The 24,099-nt window shown below is 43.3% G+C and overlaps 1 protein-coding gene across 4 annotated transcripts in view; it reads right to left on the bottom strand.

Moving 5' to 3' along the window:
• vps13d (vacuolar protein sorting 13 homolog D) overlaps nt 1–24,099 on the bottom strand; it is a 59,398-nt gene that overhangs the window by 26,696 nt on the left and 8,603 nt on the right. For 3 of the 4 annotated variants that reach the window (XM_023336529.1, XM_023336539.1, XM_023336524.1), the window contains exons 14-38: nt 23,911–24,093; nt 20,319–20,449; nt 20,181–20,235; nt 19,911–20,087; nt 19,206–19,336; nt 18,996–19,128; nt 16,685–18,910; nt 15,523–15,674; nt 14,007–15,029; nt 13,597–13,687; nt 13,397–13,523; nt 13,139–13,319; nt 11,748–11,930; nt 10,341–10,497; nt 10,059–10,263; nt 7,374–7,545; nt 6,185–6,300; nt 4,600–4,815; nt 3,683–3,966; nt 3,454–3,587; nt 2,965–3,120; nt 2,698–2,866; nt 1,443–1,517; nt 792–992; nt 15–104 (exon numbers count right to left, since the gene is read on the bottom strand). In XM_023336529.1, the coding sequence (XP_023192297.1) occupies nt 15–104; nt 792–992; nt 1,443–1,517; nt 2,698–2,866; nt 2,965–3,120; nt 3,454–3,587; nt 3,683–3,966; nt 4,600–4,815; nt 6,185–6,300; nt 7,374–7,545; nt 10,059–10,263; nt 10,341–10,497; nt 11,748–11,930; nt 13,139–13,319; nt 13,397–13,523; nt 13,597–13,687; nt 14,007–15,029; nt 15,523–15,674; nt 16,685–18,910; nt 18,996–19,128; nt 19,206–19,336; nt 19,911–20,087; nt 20,181–20,235; nt 20,319–20,449; nt 23,911–24,093 (6,768 nt within the window). The remainder of the gene's footprint in view (nt 1–14; nt 105–791; nt 993–1,442; nt 1,518–2,697; nt 2,867–2,964; nt 3,121–3,453; nt 3,588–3,682; nt 3,967–4,599; nt 4,816–6,184; nt 6,301–7,373; nt 7,546–10,058; nt 10,264–10,340; nt 10,498–11,747; nt 11,931–13,138; nt 13,320–13,396; nt 13,524–13,596; nt 13,688–14,006; nt 15,030–15,522; nt 15,675–16,684; nt 18,911–18,995; nt 19,129–19,205; nt 19,337–19,910; nt 20,088–20,180; nt 20,236–20,318; nt 20,450–23,910; nt 24,094–24,099) is intronic. The other variant, XM_023336535.1, reaches the window with a different exon arrangement.

Raw genomic sequence — 24,099 nt, forward strand, 5'->3', positions numbered from 1 at the left:
TGCAGCTGATTTACCTGACAGCTCTCTGTTGTAGTAGTCTCCGGACAGCGTGAAGCTGGCGTTTCCTTCCTGGGTGGAGCCAATGCGCTGCAGCACATTTAGTCCTGCAATAAAAACACAGCAGGCGGCATTTTCACCATCAGTGTTTCCACATGAAACCGTCAAGCTGAATGAAGCTTAACATGTATTAACAAAACTAAAGCATGAGTATCAGCATTAAGCATCAATTCTCACTGCATGAACAACTTCTAGTTTAGTTGTAGGTTACAGATTTCAAATTATGTTTTGTTTTATCCTTCGGGCTAACTGAACATATGAGAATCTAATAATTCATAAAAAACTTATCTGGCATGATATTTAACCCATTAAAAGAAGGTTAATGTTGTGTTTTAGGAATCTTAAAGGCTGTTTTTACAGTAAACAACTGTGTGTTTCTTTTAATGTAGTTAACACATAAGAATCTCTGGTTTTATAGTCAAATCTCACTGCGGGAACTATTTCACACTTACAGATTTATTCTGTTTCTGTCACACTAAAATGCCTCTGGTCAAACTACTTTCAATATCATACCAAGATAACTTCAGTAAATATAAAATGTTCCTAATGTTTTATAATCAGAAACTGTCCAAACCAACGTGTTGCTATATGAAAAAGTGATTTTCTCCTTTTTAAATCGTGAATCTGGGTCACAAAAGAACCCAGAAGAACATGTGAAGCTCTGCAGGTCTCATTCGGCTCAGCTGAGGTCAGAGTTCAGGGTTAAACGGTGAGAGAGAGTGAGTGAGGCTTACTGGAGAATGTGAGCTCAGCCAGCGGGATGTCACAGTCCAGGCAGTCATCGATGAAGCAGATGCAGACGCTCTCGGCCTTCACCTCCACGCCGGACATTGGCCAGGCGTGGCTGCTGGAGCCGGAGTCGGCCCGGCTTCTGGGAAGCCCCGCAATGTTCTCCGAGTTCTCCCACAGCCAGGTGGCCGCCTGGTCCAGGTGGCCTGAGCGAAAGAAAAAAAACAAAAAAACAACAGAATTTGAAGTATTAAAGAGATTTCTGAAGAAAAAAAGAATCTGAATTCTGAAAAAAAAGTCAATACTTTATTCTGTGGCCCTAATCCTCTGCCATTTCTTTTAAAAACGGTTTTATTGGCTCTAGTGGCCTTTATTTGATAGTGAATTGACAGGAAAGGGGGTAATGGGAGAAGGGGGAAGACACGTGGCAAAGGTCACCAGGCCGGGAATCGAACCTGCGACGGCCGTGTCGAGGACTAAAGCCTCCATATGTGGCCACCACAGCTCCCCCTCTGCCATTTCTTTCTGCATGTATCTAACTCTGCACACTGGATATCTGAATTAGCACGTTTAAACCGCCTGGATCTTTTCCTCCTCCATACGCCCAACCTGCTGCAGCGCATCTCTTCTCTAAACATAAAAAAACTCAAACTCACCTTTGCAGCTGCTCAGGGCTTTTTTGCAATCCTCTCTTCTGAAGCCAAGGTTTTGTAAGTGGCTCAGCTTGGTTTCTACAAACAGAAACATTTATTAAATACACAAACCAAAACATTTATTTTAGATATTTTGGATTTCTGAAACTTTCCAACAAGAATAACAGTTTCTCAGCACACCGCTGTTTATGGGGGTTTTCTGCGCCTGAGAGGCAACTGCTGCTTCTGTCACTAATAGCCGTTTTTTAAAGTTTTCAAAGAGTGAGGGTGAAACATATGGAGGACAGATCCTGTCATGATTAAGAAAAAATAGATACATAAAGAAATGTTCAAAAATAGTTAAATGTACAAAGATACAAGAAACACAGAATATTTACTGCATTTTATGTGCCTTTAATCATATTTAGCCAAAAAAATTGGTAACACTTTATTTGACGGGTTGTGAATAAGACTGAATTATTCACAACCCGAATAATTACCAAAAACAGAGCGACAGCCACCCAAGCTGCCGGCGACTTTTCCCTAGCAGGACTACCGCTGGTTACACATAAGACTCCCAGACTACATGAAAACATAAACGTGACATAACACCTTCATGAATATTTATGACTGTTGTCATAAAGTGTCATTCAGTAAATCATGACACTTTTAATACAAAGTTGACATTATTCAAAATGTCCTTGTTATGACAACTTGACATTAACCAAGAAATCATGATCTGACATAAATTTTTTATAAAAGTATTAATGATTAAACTTTAAAAATTATGTAGTTTTATGTTATTAAAGCTAAAGTTTAATCAGTATTTATGACGGTGTCATGACAGTCTTATTCACAACCCGTCAAATAAAGTGTTACCAAAAAATTTGGAGGCCTGATAATTTTTTCTTTTCAAAGATACTAATGGAAAACTTTGAAAGACCAATTATGGATTAATTAACAACACATAAATGACCACATGATTAAATTCACAAAGAAAATACAGATCAGCTTGATCGTGATGGTCAACTCTTGAAAACTGAAAAAGAGCTGCTGAGGGAACTGCGTTAAACGCAAGAGAGTTGGGTAATTTTGCAAAACTATCTAATAAAGACTTTTTAAGAAGAGAAAAGTAGAATTCTTTTTGAATTTAATTTAGAATAAAAAATTGGATATTGTATTTTTATTGCCCGGCTCTACCTGCACGACATAAAAATAATAATATATAATTAATTATAAAGTGGAAATAAGCTCTAAAACGTCTAGGTTTCTCTCATACCGATGAGGCTTTCCGTCTTCTCCTGGACGCCATCTTTGTGTGGCGGCGCTTCATTGGCTGAGTCAGCCTGAGAAGGCGGAGCCTGGGCAGCAGAGATGGACTTGGCGATGGACAGGAAGAGCTGGATGTCATTGTAGGAGAGACGGATGTCCAGAGCAGGAAACTGAATCTGCAGGTCAATCAGGTCAAAGGTCAGCCAAACATCTTAGAATCTGCCTTCAGCGTTAAAACGAAGTCCGACCAAACAGGAAGCAGCGGCGGCCCGACCTCCAGCAGCGGCGGGATGTCCTCCACGTTGAAAGCGTCCAGGAGCCCCGAGGTGCTGGGGTAGGTGGGGCTGCCGCACAGCCCCAGCTGCACGTTGACCGGGTCGATGATGGACAGCGCCGTCTCCTGCTCGCTGCCCAGCCGGCACGAGAACACCTGCAGGAGAAACGCCGCAGCTGAGACATCGCCTGGCGTTCTGCAGCAGCCCAGAGTAACATAGCAACAGTTTAAACCTGTAAAAACCTGTAGCAACCAGTAGCACCCTGTAGTAACCAGTAGCAACCCGTAGTAACCAGTAGTAACCCGTAGTAACAAGTAGTAACATGTCGCAATCTGTAATAACGTGCAGCAGCCCGGAGTAACCCATAGCAACCGGAATCAACCCATAGCAACCCGTAGTAACCCATAGCAACCGGTATCAACCCATAGCAACCCGTAGTAACCCATAGCAACCGGTATCAACCCATAGCAACAGAGGAGAGGCAGCACCTCTATTCCAGCCAGGCTGCCAGAGAACGGTCGGTCCAGCAGGCGGGGCTTGTACGTGAGGACCGTGGTTCCCTTCAGGATGATGGCGTTGGTGTCGAGGCAGGAAACGTCCTCCACCACCACAAACTCTGTGCCTGGACAGCAGAAAAGCGTTTTAAAAGACAAGTTGACATATGAATTATAAATTGCTGAACGGAACCACTGAGGGTCAGTGAGCTGCCTTACTTACCTGTGATGTTGATCTTCACCTCCAGGCAGCGGTCCTGACTGACCATCACCGTGGACCGCTTCGTCACCACGCCGGTCTTCACCGTCTTTGGCATGACGGATGTGGCGGCGCTGCCGGCTGCGGTGCTGGCGGCTGCGGCGCTGCTGTGGCAGCGTTGCTGGCTCTCCGTGGCGTTTTCAGGCTGCAGCTGCAGGAAGGCATACACCAGCTGCAGCCAGTCGAAGATCAGGAAGACCCGCAAGTTGTTGAGGACGACCGTGAAGCTGGAGGAGTCCCGCGTGGATCTACGCAGAACCAGAGCTGGGTAGTACCAAGTTACTCAAGTAAATGTAATTGAGTAAATGCAACTGTTTTGAAAAAAACAACAACAAACTTTTAAGAGTATTTTTACTACTTCTACTTGAGTAATGTTATTATGAAAGTATTTCTGCTCTTACTTGAGTGACATTTCTGGACTTTCTACCCACTGAATGAAAAACAAACACATTTTATCCAAAAGTTCACCAGACACAGACACACACCTGCAGTTTCTGCTAAAGTTTCATAAGTTTTTTATTGAAAGAAACTGATTTGGAAATATTTTATTTTTTCTGATTTTGTTATTTTTGTTAATTATATGAATTATTGTCATTTTGGTCCTTAAAATAAAAAAATTCCACTTTACTTTATATTTTGGTCCGTCTGATTTTGTAATTTTTAAATATTAAATGATTAATAATGTGATCAGTTACTCAATACTTGAGTGAACTTTTTACCAAATACTGTCTTAGTCATTTTTAAATTTACTCGAGTAAAAACATTTTGCAGTAGAGTTACTCTTACTTGAGTATAATTTTTGGATACTCTATCCACAACAAACCTTCAGTGGATAAATGTGCTCACAGGATGAAATATTCTGAGTGGTTTGCTGTGGTCACCTGTAGTGCAGCTCCAGCTGCAGAGTCGCCTGGTTGGTTCCTGTTTTCGAAGGCTGCAGGACGCAGTCAAACACGTTGCACCTGCTATTTTCGTTGCTTTTCGTGGTTCCAGTGAATCTGGTGTCGTTTGCCAGCAGAGAGTGAGACACCAGGTTCACTGACTTGGAGCCGTCGGAAAAACTCTCAAACAGGACTTTGGATTTCACAAAGTCAAGCCTACGAAAGACAAACACACCAAAACCATTAAAACAACATATTTCATGTGTTTAAGCTTTTAAAAGGGCTCCTCCAGGTGTTTGTGTTCAAGTTTTTAGGATAATTTTTGGGAATTTCTTTATTTTTTATCAATACCAAACATGGTCTAAAATCCTAATTTGGAGGTTTTTCAGGATGTTAATATGTGATGCATAGACGGTTGAACTGGTCTGACAATCACTGACAGGATTTCAAACCAGTTTTTTGAAAATCCAACATTTTCAGGTTCCTATTTCTTTGACTTTTTTGACCAGTTTTAAGTAAAAATGTGGGTGGTGGGACTCCAATAAAATGTTGTATTGACTTAATTGCAGAGTCTGTATTTAATTAATTGCATTATTCCTCAGTAAAAAACAACTCCATAAAATGTATTTCCGCTCTTGCACTATATGTAAAATTGACAAATAAGCAATACTTACAATACAAAAACCATTTTTGCTGCTAACTAAGTGAATAAGTACATATATGAGCTCAAGAATAACGATATTTATTATTTTTAATCTATTATTTAGGTTCCTCAACCACTAGATTGGAGCAAAGTGTTATTTTAGCCATTCATCTTTCCAGTGTTCCAGGAAGCTGATCATTCATGGAGCTTCTTTAGAAATATTGGACTGTGGACGCTGACATTAGCGTAGCTGCTATATGTTTAGCATAGCAGCTAGCATAGCTTCACTGATAGGCTAACTCCTTTTAGCACAACAAAAGTCTTTTCCAGCCTCCAATCAGATTAATTAACCTGCAGGGTGCCGAGAGAAGCAGCTTCATCATCCATGATTGTTGTTTGCGGAAGTCGCTTGTGCGTCAGATTTACGGGCGTACCGGAAACACAATACAAAGGTTCCAGAGTAAGAATTTTATATGTTAAAAAAAATGAAAAATTACATGCGTTAAATTTTTTTACATATTGAAACTGATGTCAGTAATTAATTTTAATTAATCAGTAATTAATTAAAATTTAAGTTCTGGTTCTAAGAAAACACACATGCCCTGAGTTAATTTATAGAAAGCTAAGTGTAATAATTATCTTTCACAGCAGCAGATTACATTTACACGGTTAATCCCAATATACATGCACTATACAAAATATTAGTCCATTTTAGGACTTTAGTTTCAGATGGTGGCTCAAACTGAAATGGGTCGGTACTGAAAGAATTTTCAGGAAGTTATTGTTTTGTGTATCAATTGACTTGTTATTATTTTTTTAATTCTTCTAAAATTCAACCTTAAATCCTGAGAAAACCATAATTTTGACAGAGAGGTGAATATGGGCCTAGAGCCACATGTGGGTCAGAGCGGTTCCTTTAGGTTCTGTAAGGAGGAAGTTCACCTGGCTAAAGAGTTCCTGTTGTCAGCAGAGGTCGGGCTGTCCAGCAGCTCCAGGCTGACGTCCGTCATGTCCACCAGGAAGGACAGGTTGGTGAAGACGACTCCACTCAACACCGTCTGAACACATAACAGCAACATCAGAGATGGTCAATGTTTTATTAAATGAGAGGAAAGTCCAATTAAAAGAGAAGTTCATTGAAAACCTTTTTGGTAGATAAATTATATAATTCAGTTGTTACAGAAATTAATGCAAAAATCAGCAGAATTAATACATAATTGTGAGTTTGTTGAAAATTTTCCACATAAATGCTCAAAATCAGTGGGTTTAAGTCAGGGGTGGGCACTCCTGGTCCTCGAGGGCCGGTGTCCTGCAACTCTTAGATGTCTCCCTGGTCCAACACACCTGAATCCAACAGCTGAATCTCCTCCTAAGTGCAGTCAAGTTCTCCAGAGTCCTGTTAACGACCTCATTATTTGACTCAGGTGTGTTGAAGTAGAGATGCATCTAAAAGTTGCAGGACACCGGCCCTCGAGGACCAGGAGTGCCCACCCCTGGTTTAAGTGATGCTAACTCTCACCTCTAGGTGGCAGTATGTCTTACTCCTACTCAGGCTTTTAAAACAATAATGAAAAAATCTGAAGATCATCCGTCATTTTGATGGATGACAATTCAAACACCTACAAAAAATGCTGATATTTTCTACTTTATGCACAGAGTACAGATAACTAAATCAATCAATCGTTATCAATTCATATCAATCGTTATCATCCTCCACTTTCTGAGACATCTGATTATGCACAGGCGGGTGTGTAATTAATGTAAACTGACTCTTTTTTTGTTCCTTATGTAGTTTTGTATTGTCATTTTTTTGTTTGTGATTTTTGTCTTGAAAGGTGCAATACAAAAAAAGTTTTACTAACTTACTTTTAATGAGAAAATATTGCAAAATTTCTTGCAAATATCTCTAAATTAGCACAACAAAATTAGAAATTTTGATTGCAAAACAAAAAGGCAACCCTAAATAATTAAATTGAGGCATCCTGGAGGGAGTGTTGCAAATTGATAGAAAATGTGAACAAAGTGAAAGAATGCTCTGCTATGAAACATTACGGAGTAAAATTCATACAGACTGCATGTCTAAAGGAAACCAGAGATGTGTGCATTCATGCGCGGCTGCAAGGTTCCTCACGTAGCTGCTGGGGTGCTGCAGGTTGTAGGGCCGCAGGAACTCCTCCACCGGTTCTCCCAGGTTGTTCTCCAGGATGCCCCGGATCAGCTGGTAGTGCTTCCTGTCCAGGGAGCAGTGAACCGACGACAAGCTGCCGTGTATGGACGTGTCAGGCACGGCGTGGCTCAGCTCCCTGGAGACACAACGCTGAAATCACTGAACGCAGCACAAACCGAACAGAGCTCTAAAACAGACGCCGTCTCTTTAAAAACCTCCACAAAGCCGAGGCGCTCTGTGGGAGATATGTATAACAATTCAAAGAGAGGAAAGTCCACATTAATTTAACCAAAGGTAAAGGTAATTTTATTTATATAGCACATTTTCAGCAGCAAGGCAATACAAAGTGCTTTACAGGAATTAAAAGGAAATACAAATAAAATAGCAAACCAAAGGAAAGAGCAAGAGAAGAAAAAGCTAATAATGTTGATCCAAAGTAAATAGAGTAAATAAACTACTGTAGATACTCCTAGTCAGGGTAAGTATAAGTTAGTATCCTCTGGTCCAATTCCTTTTCTGGTTTGGAAGAATAGGAGTCTAAAAAGTAGTTGCTAAGTTAGATTTTCTGGATTCTAAGTTCAACCTGTTCTGGGTTGCTAAATAAGTGTAAGTATCCTCTGGACTTCTGGGATACTAGATAAGTATAAGTAATCTCTGGACTTTCAAAGTGTTCTCTAAATTTGTAAAAGTAATCAGGACTCCACAGTTTCTAAATAATAATAAAAACTAAATGTTCCTGCTCTGGAAGAATTTTTTCTGGATTTTAAGTTCGTTCTAATTCCCTTTCTGGGTTGCAATAATAGGTTATCTGCATCTAAATAGTGAGTACTCTACATTTCTAAAAATAAGCTAAATAGTGACTAATAAACTAGAGTCTCTGGATTCCAAGTTTGTTCTAATTCCTTTTCTGGGTTAAAAACTCCACAGTTTCTAAAAACATAAGATAAAAAAGAGGAAAGGACACATTAGGGCACATGGCAACATTCAGACAAAACAAAGGGCAAAACAAAGACATGAATGAAGGCAGTGACATCACAGGGCCATGAAACCACGTTGCTCAGCCTCCCAGCAGAAGTCCGATAAGATGTTATCAAGGCGTGGCCTTGGGAGCGCTCAGCTCCACAGCTGCATGGATAACAGGAGGGGGTGAGGTGGGAAGGAGCGTTATGTTTACATATCTTCAAGGAGATTGGAAATATAATGCAGCCCTTCCAAGGCAACACGGGGAAAGCCAATTCAGATATAGAATGTTTTAGGTCGGGTAGATTATAAATTTCAATCTTCCCTAAAGTCTCACAGATACATCTCAGTTCCCAATTGTCCAAAGTAGTTTGGTCGTTCCACTCAACCGAAACGAACAACTTCTCCAAGATCGATTCCATCCCGTTAGTGAGTTTTGAGTCCTCGGCTGGGCTGCGAGTCTCAGCAAGACTCACATCCAGCTTGCGTCTCTGTCCACACCAACAGTCTGAGTGTTCGCTAGTTCGGCCAAGTCCGTCACAAATTTATGGATAAGCCAGGTATCCGCAAGCACCAAACAGCAAAAATCCTGTTATTATGAATAAATCCAGGGAGTATCCCGCCAGGAGGGCCCTCTTGTCCCGCAGGACAAGAGGGCCCTCCTGTGCCCAGTCTTCTCGTAGAGAAAATTTGATCAATTGCATTGGGAAACCGGTTGACCAGATCCATAATTTGTAGATTTGGAGGATGTGCAAAGAAAGGCTCCAAAAAAACCCCAAAGCCTGTTTCAGATTTTAAAGATATAAAACCAAAACCTAGTTTTACAAATAGGCATTGGTTATAAAACACAACAAAAACCTGAAACTATAGGAGAGAAATCAACTCAAAACCTGGAAAGTTGATTACTGACGACAATAATAAACGTAACACTTGGAAGATCATCTTCACAAAAAACACTAATGAGATAAAAACAACTCCAGTTTGCAACTATTTCACCCAAATGTGAAGTTCTGAACAGAGGTGCTGTTTTTTTAACATAAAACATTACTTTGTGGTGAAGAGTAAAAGCTTAAAATTTAGAAAATTAAGTTGATTATTGAACAAAATAATCATCTTCCTGGGGCGACACAGATGGTAATGTATTCCTGCAGGCCAGGGGCGTCCAAAGTGCGGTCCGTGGGCCATTTGCAGGCCTCTGAACAATTTTGGGCGGCCCTTGATTACAATTCAAGCTTCATTATTTTCATTAGAATATTGTGTGTAGGACGGCAACTAACAATTATCTTAGTAATCGATTAATCTATCAATTATTCTGACGATTAATCGGATAAAAAATGGCACATTCTACAGATTTTTCTTTTTACCACTTAAGCATTTTTTATACAATATTAGAAAATAGATGAAAATAAATATTTTACACACAAAGGTGTTTTTATCTTAAAGGGAAAATGTGCGTTTAAAATATTCCCTCGTTAATGATTGACTGTTTACTAAATTAGTCGACGATTATTTTAATAATAGATTAATGACAATTAATCATTTCAGTCCTAATTATGTGTTTACCAGGTAAAAACCAAAAAATAACCACTTTTTGTCATTGTAATTAAAAGAAAGCTACTAAAACGTTGTGGCCCTTGAACAGCTCTAACGGGCCATTTTGGACCCCCGATCTGCAGCGTTTGGACCTACTTGTCCAGGTTGCGCTCCACCTTCAGCGCGAGGCGGCAGCAGTCTTTCAGCAGGTTGTCTCCGGTTCGACGGACCAAGTAGGAAGGGAAGATCAGGTCCGAGGGTTCGGGCTTCCCGGTGCCATCCCAGGGCCAGCGCTCCGCAGCAAAGATGTCCATCTCCTGCAGGTCCAGGGCCATGCAATCCAGCAGACACAAATGGTCTTCTGCAGCAGGAAGGGACAGCAGGTTACAGCACACAAAGAGAAACTATGTCTGACTTTAACCATTGAGCCACGCTGACCCGAGCTGGTCGGGTCCTCGACCTCAGGGATGGTTCTGCTGTTCGCCTCTTTGGGTCTGCTGAGGCCAAATCTTGACGATGAAGCGGAGCCGGAAGGAAAACCTTTCGGCTTTTCCTGAGCTTTACTCGTTCCTTCTGCTGCGCTCCTGACGCGTTCCTTTGTGGAAAAGAAAGCAACATTCAATCACTGCACGCAGGACAAAAAAAGCTGCATTACTACAAAGTTTTATAGAAATAAAACTTGATTGTATTCAACAGTTTTTATCTACCTCCACAAAGGTCTGAAAATCAGGGTCTGACTGACAAACCTGCCCTCCAAGTTACATCTGAATATGTGCAGTTAACAAAAACACAAACCACCCCAGAAAAAAACGTTTCTCAGTAAAGCTATAAAGTTATAGCCTGGAATCCCAGAGGTGAAAACTGGATCAGTGTGTTTCCACCTGAAGTCAGTATCACCACAGTCCATAAGGATATATTTGGCTGTGGCGATGTATCAGAAAATGCAACATGCGACAGGAATAAAAGCCAGTCTGTGATGCAGAGATTTCATGTTCTGATCATGATCTCAGGTGGGTGGAAACAGGAGGAAAGGTTCACAGCAATCAGACAAAATTCACCTCACACCACAGCAGAAGGTGGCAGCTGTACCTGGTAGCGGGACAGCTCCTTGTATGAACTTCCATGCAGTATAATATTCTTAAAAACACACAAGGTGCATATGAACGGCTAAAAAGAGCTAAGAAAACATTTAGCTATCAGGTTAGCTTAATTAGCTTGTTTCTCTCCTAACCAGAGATGCAATGTGTCTCATTGATTCATTCAAATCATTACAAAGGGAATAACTTCAGAACCAAACATTTTGTTTTGGACCTTTGGACTTTAAGGTTAGAGGTACATAACTAAAAGGATTCTGGCACAAGTTCACCTGCTTCCGGAAACTCCCCCAAAAGGAAAGCGTAAATCCTTAGTAGGGTCAGTATTAACCTCGGATAGGAAGTGGACCAACAGATGCTTTTATTGTGAAGTTCTCCAATATTCTCTGAAAATCTCCGTAAGACTAAATGAAAAATTCCTTAGCAAACTATCTCAACTCCAATATCAGACAAAACTGAGTCTAACTGGATTAAGTTAGTGTTTTTTACGGTAAAAAACAAACAACGGATGAAAATAACAGATGCAGTAATTAGTTGGTTACAAAAATATTATTTCAGTAAGGCTGAATTCATTCAGCATTTCACCAACTTTTCAGAAAAAATAAGTTTTTCATGAGTGAATCTGAGGAATGTCATGAAACGCCTGAATGAATTTGGGTTTGTTAGCAGAACCGGCGGCTGTGGAGCGGCATGTTCGTGTCTGACTCACCAGAGAGGGGAAAAAGGCGTGCGCCATGGTGAGTTTCTCTACCTTGTCTCGGAGGGAGACGGTTCCGTGCGACCCGGCCGGGAGGAAGACGTTCTGCACCTTCAGCTGGCCCAGGTTGACCACGATCACCCGGGGCGACTGCGAGCTTTCGGGGATGATCAGAACCGGAGCGCCGGCGTCGATGTCCAGCAGAATCCTGGATGCCCTCTGAGGCTGATCACGCACCTTCAGGAAGAGAATAGAGCCGTTTACCTCAGTTACCATGGAAACTGGACCTGGGACTCGGCGATGTGCGCTGAGGTTCCCCACTCACTCATCCAACATCCAGTACAGAAGCTTACATTTAAATTTTAACGTGAAACGACTGAGGGGTTTTAATTTTCCTTTAATCTATACGCAGTTTTAGCTTTTCATACTTTGACCTTTTTGAATTCTGCACCTAAAAATTAATCAAAGTATTGTATTTTGTTTTATGTACGCATCAATTAGGTAATGAATACTCAACAGATGATACTGCAGATCAACCAGCAGTGGTAGATTAGCTAATTTAAACACCTGCTCTGCTGATGATCTGTCAGAGTTGGTGTGTGAATTTAATTTTTTATTTTCAACTGAACTGAAACTCACTGAATTCCACGGCACATCTACATGTTAAGGTTGTCATAGTCAAACTAGAATAACTGAACAACCTTCCTCTCTCTTGTTATTTTTTCTTAATTAAAACTTTTTCCCGACCTTGTCATCTAGTGGTCGTAGTGTTCGCAAAGCACTGCTTCCCTTTTTCTTTTATGAATCACGGATACATTTTAGATTTAGCGCGTTATGTTGACAACCTGACAGCTAAAATCGATGCTAGTCATCGTCAGTGACTCCTCCAGCATGGAGACAGGGGTGGATTCTCGCGATGGACGTCACGCTGCAACAGGTCTATAATAATCTTGGCCCCAACTGCCTGCTTCATTCACTCTGTGTGACACAGCGCCCCCCAACGGTGAGTTCCAGCACTACACTGCCTCACCCTGAACTTTTTTTTTTTTCCTCCGAAGAGTTTTTGCGGCGCTAGTGGCTCGTATTTTTTCGACAGTAGGCTGACAGGAAGGAGGGTGAGGAGAGGGGGGAGGACATGCGGCAAAGGTGGTCGGGACCGGGAGTCGAACCCGCGACGTCCGCGTCGAGTACTAAGGCCTCCAAACGTGGGGCGTGCTAACCCCCTGCACCACCACAGCACGCCCCCCACCCTGAACTTTTTCCATACATTTGAACTGGCAATGAGAAAATTCAGCGATTTTGACCATAATTATGTCGATATTACCAATAAAAAAACAAATTTATATTCATAATTCCTCATCTTTAGCATCTATTTTACTTATCAGGATTACAGATGAGCCTCCCCTGACCACATGTCCCAGGTGGGCCTGGTGGTTTGGACTCACCGCCTGGCCCTCCATGGCTGCCCTCTGTCTGCCCAGGACGTCCTGCAGCTGGGTGAAATGCTGGATGAAGGCTACCACCTCGGCTTGGAAGCGCTGTGTGTGAACGTACTGAACAGACGCCATCTGCAGCAACACCTTGATGTCACACTCACGCTGCAGGTCAGGATCCGGCTGGCCATACCTTCAGGTGTCAGAACGAAGGAGAAATTAGGTGGGAAACGGTTCCAGCAGAGGCAGTCGTAATGAGACCATCTGTACCTGAAGATGTTGAAAACCAGCGCCTCCCCTCCCTGAGTGGTGAAGCGCTCTCTGTAGAAGTCGCCGTGCGGGGTCAGGTCACTCAGGGACAGACTTCCCAAACTGCCGTGTATCCTCAGGTCGCCGTCTGCAGTCAGAAATTAAAGCTGTGAGAGAATGTCTGGCTGCAGGAAGTTGGTGGGAATGGTTCCTAAACATACCGTGCGTATCAAGATGAATGGATAATTTTGACACACTCGCTCTGGCCAGTTCATGGAGCTTCTTGTTCAGGATGAGAGTCAAAGAATGAACCTGGAAAAAGGACAGACGGGTCAACGATGGCACCACTTCACTTCAGTTCACTTCAGAGCTGCTGCAAAACTGATCAATAAAGCAGCATGTACAATATTCAATGAACTGTTTGAACATTTTATCAGAGCAGAAGAGGACAGCGGCTGTGGTGGAGGTAGAGAAGATCGACATCACATGAAAGTATCGGCTGATCAACCAAAATTAAGAATATCGGTGCCGATAAGTCAGTGCTTCAAAATCGTCTAATCTCATGATAGTATTTGTGTTACCAGGTGCCAAAATGTGAAAAACTTCAGGAGAGCTGGATCAGCTGACCAACCTTGAGGTCCAGCTTGGTGTTGACCACCGGCGCTGTCTCTTCCTCCTCCTCCTCGCCGCTGTCCGGCTTGAACAGCGGATGCCCGGCAGCCGGCTTCATCGCATGGTTGTTGGCCGTGGAGCCGATCCCGAAGAAGTCCAGGATGACGACCCAGGTCTGGAGCGTGATCAGGATGTCCAGGCAGTTGAAGTCCACGTCCACACTGCGGCCGACGCCGCCGTAGCGCGTCCTGAACTCCGGGTGGCCGGCCTCCACCAGCAGCATGTTGATGTGAACCAACGAGTCGTGAAAGTTGGAGTTGGGCTGCGGGGAGCCGGTGCGCGGCGTCGGAGAGGGAGGCGGGGTGCTGGGGAAGTCCGGGTCCTTCTTGGACTTGCGGCCGGCGGACGGCGTGGCGGGGTGCCTCTGGTAGGGCTGGAAGACGTTCTGCGTCTCCTTGATGTAGGCGGGCAGCGAGCGCGGCATGTCTGGGGACAGAGCATTGGACCGCGACGGGCAGCTGCGGGACAGGTACTCCTTGGAGCTGAAGGTGGACGGCTTGGGGACGCCGTGGGACTTTATCAGGTACTTGTACTTGGAGTCAGGGTTGGGGTCCAGCAGGTCCTCCATCAGCAGCGAGCGCAGAGCCAGCTGCACCTCCAGCAGCTGCGGGTGGTCCTTGGTGAAGCGGCCCTCCAGGTCCTGGAAGCGCACGCTGACCAGACCCTGGGAGCCCTGTGTGAGGTCTGCGCTCAGTTGGACCTGCAGCTCCGCCACGAGGAGAGTGACCTTCAGCTGGGTGAAGGTCGGCGGCTGAAGGACAGGCCGGTAAGACGGCAGGAACAGCGGAGAGGACAGGGAGGAAGGCGGGTCTCTGGCGAACAGGCCGCCCTGGGGGTCGGGGAAGCCGTGAGGCCTGGAGGAGGACGGGGTGGGCGGGGGCGGCGTCGGCGGCTGGCTGGGGGTCGGAGGCTGCTCCTCAATCAGGGAGAGATTGTCCAGAGTCTGGAGAATTTGCTCATACACGGGTTTACACAGACAAACCTACAATACACACAACAACAGGGTCAGACTGTAACTGAGGAAGGACAAAAACCAGCTGCCAACCACAAACTGACAACTATCAGCAACACATTCAGAAACCAGAACCCGTATTCTCACACTGCAAAAACACCAAGTATCTTTGGTCTAGTTTCTACTGCAAATATCTTAGCACACTTGAAATAAAACAAAACTAACTTACAGGTAAGTTTTCAATAAGATACAGGAGATTGTTTAAGTCAATAACTCCGTAAATCTGCAGAATGAAAGTTTTTTACATATTTGTTAAAACTGTCCCCATGTTGTGACAGTTTGTAATGAGACAGATAATCTGTGAAACATCTAGCTCCCGTGCTACTAGATGTTTCTGAACATCTAGTAGCACTAGATGCTTCTGAAGAAACATCTAGTAGCTGAAGAAACACTCCAAAAACAACCAGTCAGAGCCAGGAGGAGGGGCTTAGCGCTGTCAATCATCCTCATGTATAGAACTTACCTCAACAGGGTTGACAAATTTTCCTTGGACCGTCAGCTGGCCTGTGCTTCTGAAGGGCTCGTCTGTCGTCAGCAGGATGAACTCAGAATCCTCATCGACTGGAGTTTTCTCAAAAGTGAAGTGAATAGTGGTGTCTTTCAGTATGTGGAAGGCTGACGGACAGGAAAAAAGTTAAATGTTAAATAAATGACGAGTGAAACAGACGAAGGTCTGTCCCCATTCATGAGAATATAATCCAAAGGATTATTTATCCAATCAGGTAAAGTCATACAGACTTATATTATGAATCTATACACACAGAGTGATATAATACAAACATTATGTTTATTTTGATTAAAATCACTGATAGCTTCTCTGTAATTTTAATATTATGTATGTTTATTTAAATATTACTTTAAGCCAGATATAATCAAAGAAAAGACTGGATAGTATTTAACCTGGATAAGTGGGGAGATCAGCAACAGTCATTGCTGAAGACATTCACTCTTTACAGAGGCTAAGCATAATCATGGAAAGTTGAGTGGAAGGAAGAAGTGTGGTAAAAAAAGATGTAGTGGGTCCATGAATGAAACACTGGAAAGCACTGAGCACCAATCTGATGGTGAAATAACATAAATAAAAACAATAAATATATTTGTTGTTGACCTCATGTGGCTATTTCCTCAATAATTTAGCAGGAAAGATAGTTTATGAATTGAGAATTGCTTATTTTGTCTCTTTATGTCCTTCGATTAAAATGCCATTAATTAATTACAAAACCTGCAATTAACTTAAACATAAACATTTTAATAGAATCTCACCTCTAGTTACGACGTAAACAATTAATCCACTCACAATAATTTGTATTTTAATGGTTTATTAGAATTTCTTCCAATCGATTAACGCCCACTTAGACCGTCTTTTAGTGTTGTAATTTGGCCTCCATCCAGCAGAGGGCGCCACTTGGTCATCCATAAGTGGAGCCAGTTGATACAAAATTAAAGATGGCAGCCACATTAGAACAGGAAAGAGAAACGGTACAAACAGAGTCTGGTTTGGGATGTGAAATGCAATTTATGCGTTTTTGTTTTTAAATATTAATCATTAGCTGCTCTGAAAGGTTAATCAACTTTAAATTATCTCATTAATCGGTAACTTTCATCTCTAGTTATAATCTTCTCACCTTCTCCCCGGCTGAGGGATTCAAAGAAGTCGTGGCGTGTGAACTGGGATTCATCTGTGTTGAAGTTTCCAGTGTGGGATGGTGAGGACGTGGCGGCTTTCTCCTCTCTGGGCGGTCTCTTCAACACCAAGTGACTGGTGTTGACAGAGTACAGTCGGATGTCCTTCACCAACACCTCCAGCCTCTCTCTCAGAGAGTCTTTGCCATTGACAAAGTTCTGGATGGTAATGCTCCCCAGATGGCCGACCAACAGCTCGGGGTGTCCGGGTTTCCGAGGAATGGATACGACCGGCGACTCGATGAAAATGTTGAGGGTCAGCTTCACGAAGAAGGTGTCCAGGGCGGATTCAGGCTCCCTCATAGAGACGTCCTCCTCGTGGTCAAACGAACACCCCCAGCTCTGGCTGGAAGTACGGGTTCTCCGTGACGGCGTCTCAAAGAGCGAAACCCTGCCGCTGTACTCCGCAGTCTTGGAGGCGAGAACCGTCGACACGGTCGTGGCGGCGTTTTTCAACACGGAGCGGAAACTGTCCTCCAGTTCGTTGGCTGACAGTGTGAGGTGACGCAGGAACCTGGCCGAGTGGTTGTAGTGCAGAGACGCCATTTTTAGCTTCAAAGAACACTCTCCCTTAGATTTCTCCTTCAACTGAAAGTTCAGAGCGTCTGTTTGAGACTCTTGGTCGTCGGGCAGAAACGTTAAACTTTTGGGACTCGAGGAGATGTCCTCAGCACTCCCAATGCTGACCACAAACTGGTTTCGGCCTGCCTCTTGGGTTAAATCCACCAGCTGCACGGATCCCAGGGAACCGCTGACGTCCAGATGGCTTCCCAGGGAAACGTTGACCTTGGTACCAGAGATGCTGGCGGTGGCAATCTTCAGGCCTTTCTTCTCGACTGCCAGGGTGGTGCCGGAGGAAACGGTCTGCATGAGCAGTAGGTTGAGGCGGTGGATCTCCACGGTTAGCTCCTTGTTCTGGTCGTACGTTGCCTGGTAGGCCCGGTCTTCTTCCTCACTGGACAGCTCCGTTGGACACTCCTGGGCGAATGATGCATTCTCCTCTTTGGGGAAAGCCTTTTGGAGGAACTTGAGCAGCTCCCCCATGGTCTCAGGGTTGAGAATGATGTCCAGGTTGTTGACCTGAATGCTGGTGGCCTGGAGGGAGTTGTTGAGGTCCATGGAGGGACAGTCTGAGCTCACAAACTGGTACTCGAGCTTAATGAGGTAATCCTGGTCTTTCAGGAAGGAACTAAATGGGGACGGATCAGAGAATGACCCAGAATGGACTCCAGGATGCTCAGAGGTCCGCTCGTCACACAAAGTGGGGGAAGACGGCTGACTTTCCCTGAGGCTACCGGTGGGAACGTCGAAGCTCAGATGCTTATGAGACGCAACGAGCAGGTCGAAGTCGGAACCGTATGTCTGCAGCGTGTCGACCAGGAGAAATCCGTGAACCGTCAGAGCGACTTCTACGTCATAAGGTCGCTTGACAAAATGAGCATCAGTGCCAAACACTTTAAAGACAGAAATATAGCGGCCGTTGCTCTCCACACCGAGCTGCATGTAGTTGATCTTGAACTCAGCCAACAGCAGGCGGGATTCCACCAGGACTTCCCGTGTGTGCTGCTCTAAGGTCATCACGCTCTGCGTCAGGTTCTTGGCAGAATCGTCCACTCTGTGGAAGATCTTGTCCCGACGCAGCGTGGGAGGGTCAGGGGACGCTACGCTCGGATCTTTCCCTGGGCCGCTGTCGTCTTCGGCTGGCCTGCTGAGCCGTGCCAGACAATTCCTGATGGCGGTCATCTTCTCAAGGTTGATGTGCACCTTTAGATCCGGCAGAGTTCCCGACAGCACCGCACCGGGCAGCTGAGGGTCCGAAGTGTAGCGCAGCCGCTGCTCAAGCTGCAGCAAAACGTTAAACTTCTCCACAACGTGGGTTGGTCCCACTTCGCTGTCCTGAAGGTGCTTCCAGCTGTCCTTGTAGCGCCCGACCATAATCTGCAGGTCGTTGAATGAAAGGCAGTACTTCTCATAGAGCTTCTTGCTGTAGGCCTTCGCAGCCTCCGGAGAACTGAGGCTGGGAAGTTCTGGGTTTTTAAACAGCTCTTTTAAAGGCACTTCAGTTGCAACTGGAGAATCGGGCGGGGTGGCCAGAGGGGTTTGGTACTCCTCGTCACTCAGGACTTCATGCTGAGGTTGAGCAGCTGTAGAGCTGACGACGCTGTCATCTTCAGAGAGGGGAACAAATATCAGCAGTTACAGGGTGATTTAAATCCCATCAGATGTGAAGAGAAGATAACTTGGCTGCTTCACCTTGAGAGTTGGTCAGAAGGATCCTGCCTAAGTCCACCACAACGAGCATCGGGTTTTCTGACTGGAAGTCATCGGGGAAAATCACCTGAGGCGCGCAAATATCCAGCTTCATTGTCCAGCGCTTGCTGTTTTCCTGCAAAAGCAAAAAACATGTCAGTAGATTTGGAGTTTTTATCTGTTTCATGTGACATTCCATCAATTTTTTCTTACAATGAACTCTCCAATGAGCAGCTGATCTAGGGTTTGTCGAATCTCCGCCTTGGTTTGCTTCTTCAGCTTGTCATACTGCCTCCTTGCAGCTTCGGCCACCCTTAGCTCCAGCTCAGACTGGTAGCCAAAGCCTGGAGGAAAAAATACAACATTTAATAAAAATCAGTCCTGTCTGATCTTAACTAGGTCCTCAATGACTTGCATCTAATTTAAAACGAATAAAAACGGTTTTTATGCAGTCGTTGCTGCTGAATGCTTCTCTCCAGACGGCTGAATCATGGGCTGTACTTTTTCATTTCAAATATTCCCATTTTGGTTTCATCTTTGTTTATTGAAATGTTACTAATCCCCTGTGAAAGCATAATGCTGCTCTCAACAAATTTTGAAAAATTTCACAAAAGTGGGCTGAGCCAAGAGATGTTGGCTCCGGTCATCCCCGCCAAGTGTGGGGATGACCGGAGAGGGAAAGGGAGGCTGTAGCCACAAGGAAAGATGTGCTGTTGCCAACTTAAGACTTTGTTGCTGTATTTAGCAACTTTTCAGGCTATCTAGGGACATTTTTTTCAAAAAAAGTGACTTTTTTCTGTGTTTTTGGAGACATGTATGGCACCGATTTATCTTATCTTCATGTGTAAAACCATGAAACTTAAAGGTGTGTTTTCTTTTTCAGATGACTCTGAGAAAGTTTTCACACTCTGTACTTACCTGAAGTGTGAACTCTTCCTTTATAGAAGAATTCAGTCACTTTTTTCATGGCTTGTGGATTGTAGATTATGTTTAATGGACTGGTGCGCACTTCCAGCCTCCTTTCAAATTTGGACCTCACAGGGTTGCGCTCGTATATCATCTCGAACACTGGAGAAGTCAACTCGACATCGCACTCTGATAACAAAACATGCGTACAGATTGTTTTGAAAGCAAGTCCTTAAACTTACTGACAGAACCGTGAGGAATTATACTGAAATAAATCCTTACCAGCAGCAGCGCTGTGCTGACTCATGGACTGACTAACAGCAACAACAACTTTGTCCTGCAACAGGTGGACATTGTTAGACCCACAGAGATAATAAAGCCAGCAATATTAAGGTTGATGAATATATGCATGTGGATTACCATTTTGGGCGACACCAGGAAGGGGAACATGGTGCCCTGAGTGGTCAGGTCTCTGAGGAACAGACTGCCCAGCTTAACGGAGAGTAAGGACGACTCCGAGCGAGGAAGAGATTCCACGATCACCTTCACTCCTGAGTAAAGCACCACAAATACAGTGTAATTACAGTGTAATACAGCTATATTACACTATAATTACACTGTAATATAGCTGTATTACAGTGTAATTAAACGGTAATTATTTGTTGTGTACAAATAATTAAAATTATAATTCCCTTCTTATTAATTTAGTGATTTTTTTAGTGTAAACTAATTTTATAATAAATGAGATTCATTGTCAGTGTTGGGGACCGCTAACCTATACCATCTTGGTATTTATCAGAAGCTAATGCTAAACCTCGTTGACAGCCACCAGTTTGTTCCTACAGCCCTTCCTGTGCGATTTACATTCAGAAAGTGATTTTCTGGGGGGCGCTAGTGAGCCAAGATGGAGTAAAGACGGATATTTCAGAGCTCCTGCAGGCTTATTAATATTTTCGCTTTAAAAACCACAACTGCTCACTAATTGTGACCTAAATCGGATTGATAAAGGTGTTGGACTATAAAGAATTACGTTCCAGTGGACGTTACTTGTTAAATGGCGGATAAACTTAGAAAATTCAAGTATGACGGTAACACGGCAAAGCTAACGGCTAACACCAGAGCCACCAGGCAGCGTACTCCAGAAGACGAAGACCCAGAACCCAAGAGCCCTGGTATGAGTGAGGAGTTGCTGTACAATATTGTCAAAACTAAGATTCAAATGCTCTGCTTTTTTAGATGCAAAAGGATCCTCGGGGAACAGAAGGATCAAAACGCAGAAAACACAATTAAAAATGTGCATTGCTAACATAATGCAAGGTAGTGGGTTTAAGTCCCTAGCCACCATAAAAAGCGGCAACAAACACAACCGAAAAAGGGTTGGATGTGTCCAAAAACAACAAAAAGAAATTAAGAGTGTGGAAGTTCAGGCTCCTGCAGGAGAGCATAAGTATGTGTACTTTAACCACAATGTAAAATCTACTAGTAATATTAATACAACTTAATTATGACTCATTATGACTTAGTAATTTAACAAGGTTAGAAGTGACAATGTTATGCACCTTTCAAACGTACCAGTTTAGATAAGTGGCATTGCTGAACATAAACACAGTGAGGAGTTGAGAGCCGATATCCTAACCTCTATACGAGGGGAAATCTCCAAAATTATAAGGGAGGAAATGAGGAGTGCGCTGTCTGAAGAGTTCACGGCTCTCAGAGCTGACATCAACGCAGTGAGGGCCGAAATAGCCAGCAACGCCACCGCCATCCGTGCACAAATCACCTCAATTAAAACGGACATTGAAGACGTGAAAGGTGGGCTGTCTACATGGCCTGATGAAGTAAGACCACCGTGCAGACCACCGTCACCGAACTTCAGAGCGAGCTGGTTAAGATACGGGACAAGTGTGAGGACATGGAGGGGAGGATGAGGCGCGGAAATATCCGCAATCTTCCTGTTTTGAAATACTATTTCTGGGCAGCTCAGTTAAAGCCTCTAATTTCATGGATCCAACAGATTCTCGAACAAGATGGCTGAGCATTGAGCAAGCAAAGTGCTCAGTACCATTAAAGGTATTAAAGCCATTTTTAGATATTTCAGTAAAGCAGGGGTCTCAAACTCCAGGCCTCGAGGGCCGCAGTCCTGCAGTTTTTAGATGTGCCACAGGTTCAAAACACTGGAATGAAATGACTTAATGACCTCCTCCTTGTGTAGATCAGTTTTCCAGAGCCTTAATGACCTAATTATTCTGTTCAGGTGTGGTGAAGCAGAGGCTCATCTAAAAGCTGCCGGACTGCGGCCCTCGAGGACTGGAGTTTGAGACCCCTGCAGTAAAGGAACTGCCATTGTGGACTAAAATCACACTTAACATTTGGAACAAAGTGCGAATTTCTTTCAAGCTACCAAGAGGTTTATCAATATTAACAAGCATTGGACATATTAAATCTTTCACACCCAATTTCTTAGACAAAAAGTTTTCTAAATGGGCTGAACAGGGGCTTACATTTCTTCATCAGTTGATCGACAGGAACAATCTTATGTCATTTGAAGAGTTGTGTAGGAAATTTTCATCTCCAGAAAAATGATTTCTTTAGATATTTACAGTTGCGCTCTTTTTTGTCTGCACACAGGGACTGGGAAAGAGTACTAAATCCCACACCAATAGAAAACCTCCTAATCCATTACCAGAAAGGGGGAGGAAATAAAAAATTGATAACAAAGTTATATAGTGTATTTCTGTCAATTAACCTTAATGAACCACTTGGACAAAACAAAGATGGGAGGCAGAGAGGCCAAAAGAATCTCTGACGAAACATGGGAGGAAGTCTGGACTGAGCCACATCGAGTCACAAACTCAAATACGTGGCGGGAATATAAATGGAAAATTATTAGCAGATATTTCAGGACCCCAGACGTAGTTTCCAAGATGGAACCTAAAGTACCAAGCTTGTGTTGGAGAAACTGTGGCTCAGCGGTCACCAATCATACACACATTTTTTGGTCATGCCCCAAACTTCAAAACTTTTGGGATGAGGTGTACAGGGCTATAAACCAAATCTTCCCAGAAGTTATACCAAAGGATGTTACAGTTGCGTTACTTGATATTATACCAGGTGGTTTGCAAGGACGGGCCAAAGTATATCTGTTAAATGTCCTTTTTACAGCGGCCCTGAATGCATTACAATCAGGTGGATGCAGTTGGAGCCACCTTCCTATGACTTATGGATTCAAAAAGTAAGGGAATTGTATAAAATGGAACAGATAACCTACCATTAAGACTTCAAAAAAACACTTTTAGTCTGCGCTGGGGGTAGCAGAAGCTCTGTTGATGTAAATAAGTCCAACAAGTTTGTCTCTTGGCATATGGTGTTTAGCTATCCTGCCCAAAATGAATCCTTATTTTAATGTTGTATGGTGAGGAGTCTACAAATGTGATGCTGAGGTTGTAAGATATCATGCCAAGATGTTTATTTTATGGAAAACTTCATATTGTCAACACTTGTGTTATGTACCATTGATGTACGGCTGTATTATTGCTCTGTAAAAATAACAAAAATGTAAGTTCTAAAAAAAAAAGAAAGTGATTTTCTGGAACAGATTTTTCACTCATGGTTTCAGTTTTATAGTTGCTGAGTTTTGCTAACGCCACAAAATACAAACTATTCTTCCAAAGAGAAATCTATTATATTTCTGAAGCAAAAAACAAATTAGAACCATGTTTTTACAAAAAATGTTTCTTATCTCAAAATAAATTTGCTTAGTTTCCTCCAGTCACATTCAGTTTCCACATCAAAACCAGGTAAAGTTATTGGTGGCGTTCACCAGGGGGGTTAATACGTGGGCCACTACTTTTGATCATTTATTAACTTCCTCTAGGTTTTAAAAAAAATAAAAATCAGTTGCCAACTTTCAAGTTGTTCAGTGTAATGAGTAAATTATGTTTAAAAGATCGTGATAGTTCTTTTAATGTATTTATTCAGGAGGAAAAATAAACTGAGGTTTCTATGTTTGTACCTGAGAACTCCAGCTGGATTACTCCACTCTCGTGCATCGAGTTCGCTCTCCTTTCCTCGTGAAAAAGAGTGACTCCGCCCTTCTCCAAAAAGAACTCCAGTCGAGCAAACATGTAATCTCGTCTAGTGAAGGTGTTCAGAGTGTGGGAGTCCTCCAGTGGGTCGAACAAATCCCCTGTCTCTGCTGGAG

The sequence above is a fragment of the Xiphophorus maculatus genome, chromosome 1 (genome assembly GCF_002775205.1).
Source record: "Xiphophorus maculatus strain JP 163 A chromosome 1, X_maculatus-5.0-male, whole genome shotgun sequence".
NCBI lineage: Eukaryota > Metazoa > Chordata > Actinopteri > Cyprinodontiformes > Poeciliidae > Xiphophorus > Xiphophorus maculatus.